General features: G+C 33.2%; 2 protein-coding genes across 3 annotated transcripts; one reads left to right on the top strand and one right to left on the bottom strand.

The window, feature by feature from the left end:
• Window positions 1-279: 279 nt before the first annotated feature.
• LOC116846384 lies at window positions 280-7,630 on the bottom strand. Its single transcript, XM_032820127.1, has 10 exons — window positions 7,386-7,630; window positions 6,790-7,092; window positions 6,451-6,699; window positions 6,174-6,364; window positions 5,855-6,098; window positions 5,539-5,751; window positions 3,662-5,417; window positions 2,779-3,419; window positions 2,470-2,597; window positions 280-2,360 (listed from the first exon to the last, which is right to left on the bottom strand). Exons 1-10 carry the CDS (start codon window positions 7,509-7,511, stop codon window positions 1,298-1,300), a joined length of 4,914 nt encoding a protein of 1,637 aa, XP_032676018.1. The 5' UTR covers window positions 7,512-7,630; the 3' UTR covers window positions 280-1,297.
• Window positions 7,631-8,103: 473 nt separating this feature from the next.
• On the top strand, window positions 8,104-11,636 carry LOC116845798 (lipoyltransferase 1, mitochondrial-like). 2 transcript variants are annotated; one of them, XM_032818921.1, is made up of 6 exons: window positions 8,104-8,298; window positions 9,354-9,962; window positions 10,030-10,137; window positions 10,402-10,615; window positions 10,738-11,144; window positions 11,269-11,636. In XM_032818921.1, the coding sequence occupies exons 2-5, from the start codon at window positions 9,435-9,437 to the stop codon at window positions 11,124-11,126; spliced, it is 1,239 nt and encodes a 412-aa protein (XP_032674812.1). In that variant the 5' UTR covers window positions 8,104-8,298; window positions 9,354-9,434; the 3' UTR covers window positions 11,127-11,144; window positions 11,269-11,636. The 2 variants fall into 2 exon arrangements, with proteins under 2 accessions (XP_032674812.1, XP_032674805.1); XM_032818914.1 differs by having other exon boundaries at window positions 8,106-8,298; window positions 11,260-11,636.
• The last annotated feature ends 201 nt before the right edge of the window (window positions 11,637-11,837 follow it).

The raw sequence follows: 11,837 nt of genomic DNA, 5'->3' as shown, positions 1-11,837 counted from the left end.
TATATATATATATATATATATATATATATATATATATATATATATATATATATATATATATATATATATATAATTAACCTCTTAAATTTTGTTATATACACTTTTACCTTTTTATAATATACACAAATAAGTGTTAAGGTTTAATTAAGTATATTACTGTATTAAGTGTATTACTGTGCATAAGCATATATGTCGACTTATACTTTAATTTATAGGAAAAAAACTGATGCATAAATAAAAAAAAATATATATATATATATTTGTGTATATTTAAAACAAATACAAAATATAAAAAATCGGAATGATAAAAATACATATCTTGTAGGATCTATCTTTTGTTTGTTATAAGTACATTTATCTCTTGTAGGTTCCTTATTTTACAAATTCTTATTTTCTATTCATACTTAAAATTGCTGTTTTTAAAACCATTCACATCTAAAACTGTTGTCAGTCTTAATTTTTTATGCTCTTAGTGACATAATATTCCAGTAATATCATGCTTTAAGTTATTAATCTGTATCTTATTGAAAGTTGAACATGATAGTGTTGTATAAATTTACTATTTTCAATTTCATCTGTTTACAATTGTAACATAGAGCTAATAATTTTTTTAGTTTAGTACATAACTTTCTCTTTATTTCACACAAAATGAAAAATAAATTTTTGAGTTTTCTATGAAACAATTGCAAGATATTAGGAAACAATATTGGCTGCAACGTTTAGTTTTGTTACATTCAGTGCAATCTAAATAATATACTAAGATATTTCATTGTGTAACATCTTGACAACTTTCATATTGTTTAGAAATCTATAGTTAATTAAGAAATATTTAAAACATCATACGTTATCAGTAAATTACAAAAATAGTCATCCAGTTTCATTAATTTTCATTGATGTTGAGATTTTCTTTTTCCATATAAATTTTTGTGCATATTTTTATTCTTACATCTGTTTAGTTGATTCTCACCATAATTTGAGTAAACTAAATGAGCAGATCTGTTATTTAATCACATTAAATATAATTAATAATCCTCATGAATCCCCATAATACTTATAATATTTCAATATTTTGAGTTACTTGTAGCAAAAATGCAAGCACATTTTAAAAATTATAACATTTCTTTTTTTCTGGTCACAATAAAAATTATTTATATATCAACATTTGTGAAAATGAGCCCATGTAAAGAATATCCTATTTTACGCATGCAATTATAATCCCCCATAAAATTCCACCAAAATGCAATATATATATCTCTAATAAGTAATTAATGAAATTATACATATAAAACATTTTATGTCAGAGGCTCTGTAATTGCTTATTATCAGATTTTGTCTTTGTGAGTGACACATTAGGTACAGTTAAACTATCGCTTGGCTCTTGGAGGCTTCCAGATGTATTTGTGGTACTGGATCTCTCACTGTTAGAATTTGAGTTTTGAAATTTAGGTGTGGAAGTTCTTCCTTTCAAGAGGACAGCTTGCTCTGTACTCTTGTTGGTCTCTTTGATCGATATCGACGACACATCACTAATGTTAGGAAGGCCACTTGGATCAAGATGTTTTTTGGTTGGAGAAATCATCCTTCTGGCCGTATTTATCGGTGTGATATCTGAATTTGAGGATGAACTAAGAGCGCTTGCTTCTCGAGTCTTCTTCAATGTCGTAACAGCCCAACTCAAACCTAGCTTCTTCAGGGCAGTTTCCATTTCTTCCGGAGATGAAGCATATTTCAAAAGATCTGATGATGGAGAACTCGTTATTTCAGAAATTCCAGACAATCCGGAGAAGCTGTTTAAGCTAGTGGATGTTGTTTTATGTTGACTATTTTTACACTGATTATTAAAATCTGTACTTAAAGAAGAACCGAGCGCAAATAAATCTTTTGTTTGAAGAACAAGCTCCTCGGTGGTTGTGTTACATTGTAACTGTTTGTTACATTTGTCAAGTGTGTAATCTACCCAATCCCGTTCAGCTTCAATTTTTGTTGTCACAACGCAATCAGCCACATTTTTCGATTTTGTCGGAGAACTACAGATGGTTGTAGTTTCTTGTGATTTTTGCATAGAAGTTAACTCAGCAGAATGTTTTATGCCGGTTGTCGAATTCATTATTTTCTCAGGAAGGTTTTGATTTTGTTGAACAGGCAAAGGAGCCACATGTACTGATGGTTTTACAGTAATAGCAGACTTAAACGGCTCCGTATCTGTTGTTCTTTTTAATAAAATTTTCTGCGAATCTTCCGTGATATCTATAGCCACACTTTTAGATTTTGTCGGACTCTTGATACTTTTATTAGCTGTATCCGTTGTGTCGAACTCCGCTATCGTTGATAATTCATGCCCTGATGATTCTAATTCTTGCCTATGTGTGATTGAAACATTGAAATGATTAGTATATACGTCATGTAAAAAATTTAAAATAACGTAACTTGAAAATTTGTACTAATATACAACCATTAAGAAAACTTTACCAATGTGGTGCATTTAATAATGTGACAGGAGGTTTAGGCCTTGCAATTATTGATGTCACAGTTCCATGACTACGTGCTATTTTGGGAATGCCTGCAGATATTGGAATAAAATCGTTTTTCTTTGTTACCTAAAAATATAAAATGTGATATTTATATGCCACACAAAATTTTCAAAATTATTTTTTAAACGTTAAATATATATATATATATATATATATATATATATATATATATATATATATATATATCATATATATATGACGCAAAATTACAATGATTTAAGTAATCATATACATACAAAAATATTACCTCTTCGATAAGGTTTGTAATATTATTATCCTTTTTGTGTGCTGATGAAGTATTATTTTTCAGATTAACATCATTAGAAAGTGACACTTTCCTTTGCATAGAACTTCCATCATTTTCTTTTAAGCTAACAAAAGCGGAACTCGCTTTATCCAGACTTTTGCTTTGTTCCAAAATTTCTTTCGACAATTTCTCTATTACCTCCTCTTCATGAAGAGAAAGTGCACGTGGAGGCCAAGAATTACGTTCTGGTGTTCTTATTGCAGACATAGCTTGAGGTTTTTGCTGTATTTTAAATTGATTAAGCTGTATATTAACTTTTTCGTCACTTATAACCTTTGGCTTAGCTTTGTCTTTTGCTACTTCGGATTTCTGTACAGGAATTGTAATTGTATCTATTGATTTACTTCTAGGAGTAGAAGTGGTCACTTGAACTTCTACATCGCGCGAAAGTTCGTTGTCGGGGGTCCCATTTTCTATAATTTTTTGCGATTCAAAGAGAGTTTTTGCAAGCTGGGAATGAATTGCTTCTATACTCTCAATTAGTTTGCGTATTGCTTGCACATCATTACGCGCTGGTCTGGGCACAGGTAACTGCATCAAACTCGTTTCATCACTGGGACTGATTAATGAAAGATCCATATCTGCAAGTGTATGTAATATTACTTTAAAAATTGTATGTAATATTACTTTAAAAAGTGTATGTAATATTACTTTAAAAATTTCCTACAAAAGATATACGTTCTATTAAATTAAAGAGTATTGTAAACAAGTGGCAAATACAAAATCTTGTGTAGTACAAATTGACTCCATTCAGTGAAGAGAACCAAATGATAAGAAATATAAAAAAATAGTAAAATAGATAATTTCGTCAGTAACATCTTACCTTTTTGTTCAATTCGTACTCTTTCAATGAGATCAGTTAAAGATGCTATTCTTTCCGTGCATAAGTTTTGCAGATCTTCATATTTTTGTAGCATCTCGGGACAATTCTTCAATGCATATTCGTGAATATCATCAAGTTTTATGTGTAACAATTTGCATTTAGGATTCTTGCATGTACAGACTTTTGATGGTACTGATGGCTGTTGCGAAGAAGCCGGTCGGTATTCTGGCGCTGCAGCTTCCTGTGGAGTAGCATCTGATGGATCTGTTAAACAAGTCTGGTCGTTTTGTGTTGATGACAGTATAATACTATTGTTGTTTTTAGAATCATTCGAATTGTATCTAAGCATCCTGCTAATCTTATCACGATGTGGAATGTTCGATGGCATTCTCATTGTACGCGGTGAAGGAGTTTCCGGTGTGGATACCGGGCTGATGTCTTGTCGTAATCGTCTTAATTCCTCGGTTCCCGAAGAATCTAAGATCTCTAGGATCGGTGTGATGTTAGTCAAAGCGTCAAGCATCGATCGAGGTTTTACTGGCGGTGGACTCGCGAACGACGTCGACGTTGTATCTGAGGTATCCTTTATTCGAATCCACTTTTTCATTTGCGTTCGAATGCGATACGGTTTGCCTGTAGATCCGTCTTGATCGTTTACGCCTGAAAACGTCTGTGAACTTTCCGCACTGGCGTCTATCGACACTCTCGTCTCTTGCGACGGGTCAGTTTCATCGTTAAATGCAGACTTGCTCACGTGTATATCTACTCTTCTGCTGGCTGTATCCGGCGCATCCACACACTTCGTCTTCTTCTGAGGACTAGTTACGCGAGAGCTCGAATGAGACCTCGAGAACCTCTTCATAGGCGATGTACCTTTAGAACTAACGGACGTTGAGCGGATCTTTTGATAAACTCGAGGTGACGGTCGCTTTGAGACCTTTAGACTTTTTCTCTTTTTAGGTGTTACCGTCACTTCTTTTCTATCGATTTCAATTATCATCCCAGTAACGTCCGAACTCGTTGAATCGTTACTACTATCATCAGTCTCCGGTGTGATGACGGTAACTTGCGGCTCGATCGGATGAGGTACCTGAGCAGATGTATCTCTACTGGAATGTGGTATATTGACATTTTCTTGAGGTAATTCTACCTGTACACTCTTATCTTCCGCCGGACTAATTTTATCCAATACTGCCTGTACGGCAATCTCTATCTTTTTTGTAGGCGAGCTTTCCATCTTCTTCTTTGCCTTACGATCTTTTTTTGCACACTCATTGTAATTAGACATATTAATGACTGTGATTTCAGGTGACAGAGGCTTAACAGCATCCGCAACTGATGTTGCTTGAGTCGGTGTTCTGTTTTCAAAGAGCGGTTTTATACTGGCATTGAATATATTATCAGGCAAACTTGCACCAAATTCCTTCAGTAGTAATCTTTTTTGTCTTTCGACTTTTTTTAACATATCTAGTATTTGTTCTTCGCGCGATACTTCGCTATCCTGATCCTGTTGTGTATGACACACTGTAATCTCCTCCTCGTCCAGATGAGGTTCTTGCCACGTTGAATGAGGCACGTCACTATGTATTCCATCTTTCTTCTGTATCGGTAACGTCGTCGTTCTCTCTGCGAGATGAGAATATCGGCTTGGTATACTATCTGTACATAGAACATTTTTAGCTGCACGATTCATCTTCTTTCGATGCTCTTCTTGGCATTTATTTCTCTGATGTAATCGCGCGTATGTATCTTCCTCCTAATTGAACATAAAAATATTTGAACACGTACAATTTTACTGTATATAAATATGTCTTTATATGAAACATTTGAATCTTTTCCATGATCATTAATATATTATATATTTATAATATTCTCACCACATTAGAATGTATTTGACTAGCTTTTAGTTTGCGTTCTTCTTGTGCGAGATGCTCCAAATTTTTTATAAGAGCTTGATAGTCTCTCCGTACTCTTTCTCGTAAAATCGCATCCTGACCACGGCGCTGAGCACTTAATTTACGATTTATAGCTGTATGTGTTTTTGTATTCTCTATATCTTTCATAGCTCGTGCTGCTTCTATCGCACTTGGCTATTACAAAAATGTTGCAAAAAAATGTATTACAAACTATAATAAAAACTTACGATTCATGGATATACAAATAATACATGAATCAATAATATGATGAACCAACCTCATTTCCAATATCAATTCTTTCAACTATGCCAAGGGGCATGCTGTAGACATTTCTTTGACGTGTATCGTGATCATACAATCGTACTTTGCTGTCTGTCAAAACACCCGTTTTTGTAGTTTTACATGTAACCTGTTCTGCAACATCAGAAAAGTATGAGGAGTCATCACTGACTGAACTAGAGCTACTACTACTGATGCTACTTGTATCCGATCTATCTTGCGTATAATCATCTGGATTGTATCTGAAATATTATGAAGCGTTTTTATGAAATGTTAAATAATAATAGTTGGATAAGCATATATTTGTAACAAAGTACCTTGCCACTTTGTCAGCTTTAGTTGGTGTAGTGCTTATAACTGGCACTGTTTTTCGTGGTAGTTGCTCATCGATTGCGTCAATTGCATGTTTAATATTGTCATTATCAGCTGCTTTCTTCTTAGAGACCATTCTATAACATTTTTGTAAGCCTGAGGGGCCTGGTTTTGGTGATAAAGTCTTTTGATGTTCCTAGAAAATAACATTAGAATTTTCCATTATTTCCAAAAATATATGGATAAGTTAAAATATAACGTATGTATATAAATATTGTATACTTTTGAATTAGTTTTCTTTTTCTTGGGTGATTTTTTAGAAAGGACTTTATTACTCTTCTTATTTGTTGTTAACCTTTCATGAACAACTTCTTCATTGGAGTCTTCTACTGAAAAATTTGTTTCTGAATTATTATTATCCTCAAGTATTGTTGTTGGCTTTGGAAGTTTAGCTATCATTGCTGCCCTCATATTTTCTTCTTCCCGTACTTTACGTAGTCTTTCTTGATGAGTTACTTCTGCACTACTCTTCTAAAGACATAATTAATCATATTACAGCAAAAATCATTTTCTATGAGTGTAATATTAACAGTACAGATACAAAAATATTACTTTTATTACCTGTTTTATTTCTCTTATTCGTTGTGCAGCATCTTTTCCTCTTTTTAAAGCCATAGCTCTATCTTTTCTCCCTTCTTCTTCCAAGATTGCATCTACATCTGGTTGTAAAGCAGCAGAAACATGAGCTTGACCGATATCTTCCAAATCTTCCTGATATTTTTCTTGTATCTCCATAATCTTTTTATCATGCATTTGTTTAAGCTCTGATTTTGGATCTTTCTCTAATTTGTTAAGTTCTTCTCTTGCTATTTTTTTAGCACGTTCTAAAAGTCTGTTTGATATTTCCTTTGATTGTTGACGAACCTGTGACATAAAAATTCTTTTAGTGCCATATCGGATTTATTCACAGTAAAATCTTAAGATAAAAAAGATTTAAGTTATTTTAAAATATGATTATTTAATAATAAGTTTGTAATATTTACAATTTCACACACACACACACACACAAATGGTACAACTCTAAAAATTACAAAATTAAGAATCTGGTTGAGTTAAAAGAAATCTAAAAATAATGTAGTGCTTTATAGTTTAATATTTTATTTACATTTGCAAGACGAGTTAGGTTAAAACTTCAGTAAAACGTATTATTTATATACCTGTTCTAGACGTAACCTCCGTCGGCGATCACGTTCGTTCTTCTTGATTTGATCTAAATCTGACAATATCATTCTTCCACGACGTATATTTACAGGATTCCCACTCACAGTAACGTGTATAGACATATTTTATTGAAAAAAAGATCGTGTCAAATCTATGAGCTTTTCATTAATCAACTCTAAAGAGTTTCACTCAAATTTAAAATGACAGGAACGGCACGAACGGCCATTCTGATAGTTGACCCGTTCATGCTTTATAAATGACAATAATTTCAATGATAACCCGTTATTTTAATTCCAAAGACTCCGCTACGAGTCGCCACCATCCTCAATTCTTTGGTCTGTTCTTTTCAGCTGCACTGCTGAACTGGGAGCTTATTACGGTTCTGTGTGAGAAACGAAAATGCGAAAAGTGAACGAATTTACTAGAATATTTATAATTTCATTGGTCAACATCTAATGAATTCGTTCATTTTTCGCATTTTCACTTTTTACACAGAACCGTAATGGCTCCTGCACACAAGATGCGGTAATGCTTGCCGCGCGGCGGAAGTCCGCGCAACAGCCAATCAATATATGTTATTTTTCCGTAAAAGCTAGAAGGTTATTACGAAAAGCAGCATATTGATTGGCTGTCGCGCGAACTTCTGCCGCGCGGCAAGCATTACCGCGTCCTGTATACAGGAGCCATAAGTTTATACAGCAGCTTAAAACCGGTTTAGTAACAACCGTATTTAGTAAACTCTCGCATCCGATTGGTATATTCTTTTAGATCTAGAAATATACTCCAATCGGATTTAAAAGTTTACTAACTAAGGTAGTTACTAAACTGGTTTTATGTTGCCGTGTAAACTTAGTCATACACAATTGAAAGTAATGGATAATGAAAAGATTAGCAAAACTCCTACGCAAGGTATTTAACATGCTATGCAAGATTAATATTTTTTTTATTATAATATTGTTTTTTGAAGGCTTCGCTCCGTGGACCCTTCGTACTCAACAACGTTTTAAATTCGCGTACTTTATGACTTTTTATATGCACATGTGACCACAAGGCATGTGATGTTGCTACATTTCGTCGTTATGACAGGTTTCATAACCTATCATACGTTAACTTTAACGATTAATATTTTGTATTGCGGAGCAAGGCGACGATTTTAACTTTTATATTTAATTTCTACGTGTGAAAATACACAATATTATTAAATTTCAGCCAAATAGGAGATAAGACCTCTAAACTGTATAATTACCAAATATAACATTATTGCATAGCATGCAACTATATATTTAAAATTATTAATTATTTAAAATACAAGTTTTACATCACAATTTCAGTAAAAGTACGTCCATTCTACGTCTTTTGATTCAAATAATCGATATCTTTTTAGATTAAGAAATTGGCTCAACTAGGTTATTTTATGCACAGTAAAAAATCACACAGCTAAATAAGCACGTGGACAGTATAAAGTGCATGTAAAATTTTAATTTATATGATATATATTTTATATTATATATATACTTTACCAGTTTTATGTAACAATGTGTCCTTAACATTCAAGATTATGCAAGCCATATTATAATCTCCTCAACCATATTCTAATACACACGCATATGCAAATATATATAAATACATAAGTATTATTATTATACTTTAGATAGTGTTTTATGATATTGATAAAGTTATAATCTCGGTTATATTAAAACTTAGAAATCTATATATATATATCATGAAAATATTAACATTAACATATGTATAACTGATATTTAATCTTTTGTTATGACATCTGTAATAAATGAGTAAAGGAGTAACAATATAATCCACCTATATTAAATAACAAATTCTCCTAATGTGATGTTAATAATATGATATTAAATGTTGTATGTTTCTGGTATAAAATACTACTATTATCTATTATTATATATTATTATTTATTAAACAAATAGTGATATTAGGAATTTTTGTTGCAGCAATGTTGACCAGATAGTTCAGCGAGTCACTCAACTGCCTGGAATATAGGCTTGGAATATAGGCAAAAGACTTTATACACAATGGCTCTGTTTGATAGATTGATTATCGCAGCAAAGAGTCAAGTAGCCTATAGTAGAATTCAGCAGGTCTTTAGATACATGTCAACCATCATCAAGGACAAAGGTGATAACAATGTTCCTCTTCAATCACCGATCAAGAAGTCAGTATTCGTATCACAATCCATGGATATTTTTACCAATCTGGCATGGGAGGACTGGTTTTATCGGAATTATGACTTTTCCAATCATCACGTCCTGCTCTTATGGAGGAACGACCCCTGCGTAGTGTACGGACGTCATCAGAATCCGTGGAAAGAGTGCAACGTCCAAGCGGCCGAGAAGAGAGGAATAGCTTTGGCGCGCCGCAACAGTGGCGGCGGCACCGTTTATCACGATAATGGCAATCTCAATTTGTCCTTCTTCACACCACGAGAAAGATACAATCGGAAGTATAATCTGCACATAATCACGAGAGCTCTATTTCGTGAGTGGTGCTTGAAAAGCGTGGTCAACGAGCGCGATGACATCGTCGTTGAGGGAAATTATAAGGTAATATTTGACAAATTGTTTCTCTGTCACACAACAATCGACCAAAGTAACACGAAGCTTTCTACAGATATCCGGATCAGCTGCAAAGTTGGGGCGACCGAATGCTTATCATCATTGCACGTTGCTGGTTGATGCGAATAAAAATAACCTAAGATCAGCTCTTGAATGTAAAGAGGTATAGGAGGCGTCAATAATGTTATATGGTTTGTGTAATATTTAAACTATTTCGGTTTAAATATTAAATAATGTTTAATAAACATTAATTAATGCTTAAACCAGACGATAGTAACATGAAAAATAATTTTTGTATCGAGCTTTTTGAAATCAGGCTCTATAGTATCCTCTGTAGTATCCATTCATGCAAGGAAGATTTATTCAGGGTTAAATTTGGATTTGCTTTTGGCTTCTACAGACCTTCAAGAATTAAATATATTTTCAGAATAATATTCTCACGAATGCAACGACTTCTACACGTTCTCCAATAAAGAATTTGATTGATATAAACTCGGATATCGAAATGGATAAACTCATAACCGTCATTGGTAGAGAATATCTGCGTACGAACGCCTTTATTCTTGAAGATGAAGGACATGAATTATCTCAACAGCAGATGGAATACCAGTTTATCGATCCAACTGAACATTTATTCACTGGTACGTAAGAGAAAACAACTATTTTACTAAAAAAAAACTCATCATTAAGCAAGTACGATTATCAAGCGTGAAGTAATTAGCTGATAATGACTCTAAAACGTCTCAATAAATTTGAATTGCAGGATTAGATAAATTGACGAGCGAGTTTCGCTCTTGGGATTGGAATTTCGGCAAGACGCCGAAATTTACAGTCAACCGAGCATTAGAAGTTATAAAAGTTAAAAGTTCTGTATCTCTACGTGCTAAGTTAGGAGTTTTAGATGATGCAGACGAAGACACTTTATGTCGTATGATTTACCTAACTTTACATGTGGAGGTACAAAAAGGCATTGTGGAAAAAGTCACAATAAACTTGCCTGATGGATTAGTTTCGACAGACTTCGAACAAGATGCGAACGTGATTAATAACTTTTGCGGCGCAAGATATAACCATGAAATACTAGAAAAGATAATCGACGCAATTAGTTATAAAACCGTCACGCCAAGTACACTCCAATCAAAAGCGGCGTAATTATCACGCAGTGATAAGGTAGCTGTTTTCATACTTTTATTGTATTCAAATGAAAACAACAAGCGTATAAACACACAATATCTAGTCAACATAGTTGTATGATATTTATAAACAACTAACTAAAACTATTCAGCTCTTCCAGAGTTTTCACAAAGTGTCAAGGGGATGAAATCAGAAGAAGGGGATGGAATCTCCAGGTTTTATGGTAGCCTATATTTTTTTGCAGCTTTAAAGAGTAAAATGCAAAATTTGGTCCAAACCAGTAAAAAGATTTAGAAGTTAATATAGGGAGCGTACAGAACAAACATTCTATTATGTATACATAGACTCAACAATCATTGCTCAAGTAATTGTATATATGTATTACATGTATATAGTAATGTTTACATATTATGATGTGCAACAGAAAGTACAAAAACATAAATACAAAAATTGTTATTTACAATGCTTAAATAGCAATAAACGTAATATTTATTGAAAATGACACAATAAACTGCTACAGTAAACTATTTCATCTTGCAAATAATCTTTGAATTCTCGTACTAATCAATAATAAGCTATACATACGTTGGCTTTATTATCTATTGCAGGAATGTGTTGAATTTCCTAATTTTTGCGTTCGCACATATACACGACACACATTCGTCGAAGCATGTACTCAGCACAGTTGATTAAACAAGGAAAGCTTCGTCACTAGTTCACTACGCTTTA

Source organism: Odontomachus brunneus, unplaced genomic scaffold, assembly GCF_010583005.1.
Source record: "Odontomachus brunneus isolate Ranch 3 - 2012 unplaced genomic scaffold, Obru_v1 Obru_scaffold_004, whole genome shotgun sequence".
NCBI classification, from domain to species: Eukaryota; Metazoa; Arthropoda; class Insecta; order Hymenoptera; family Formicidae; genus Odontomachus; species Odontomachus brunneus.
Note: the sequence above shows the minus strand (reverse complement) of the source record. Positions and strands in the feature narration are given on the sequence as shown.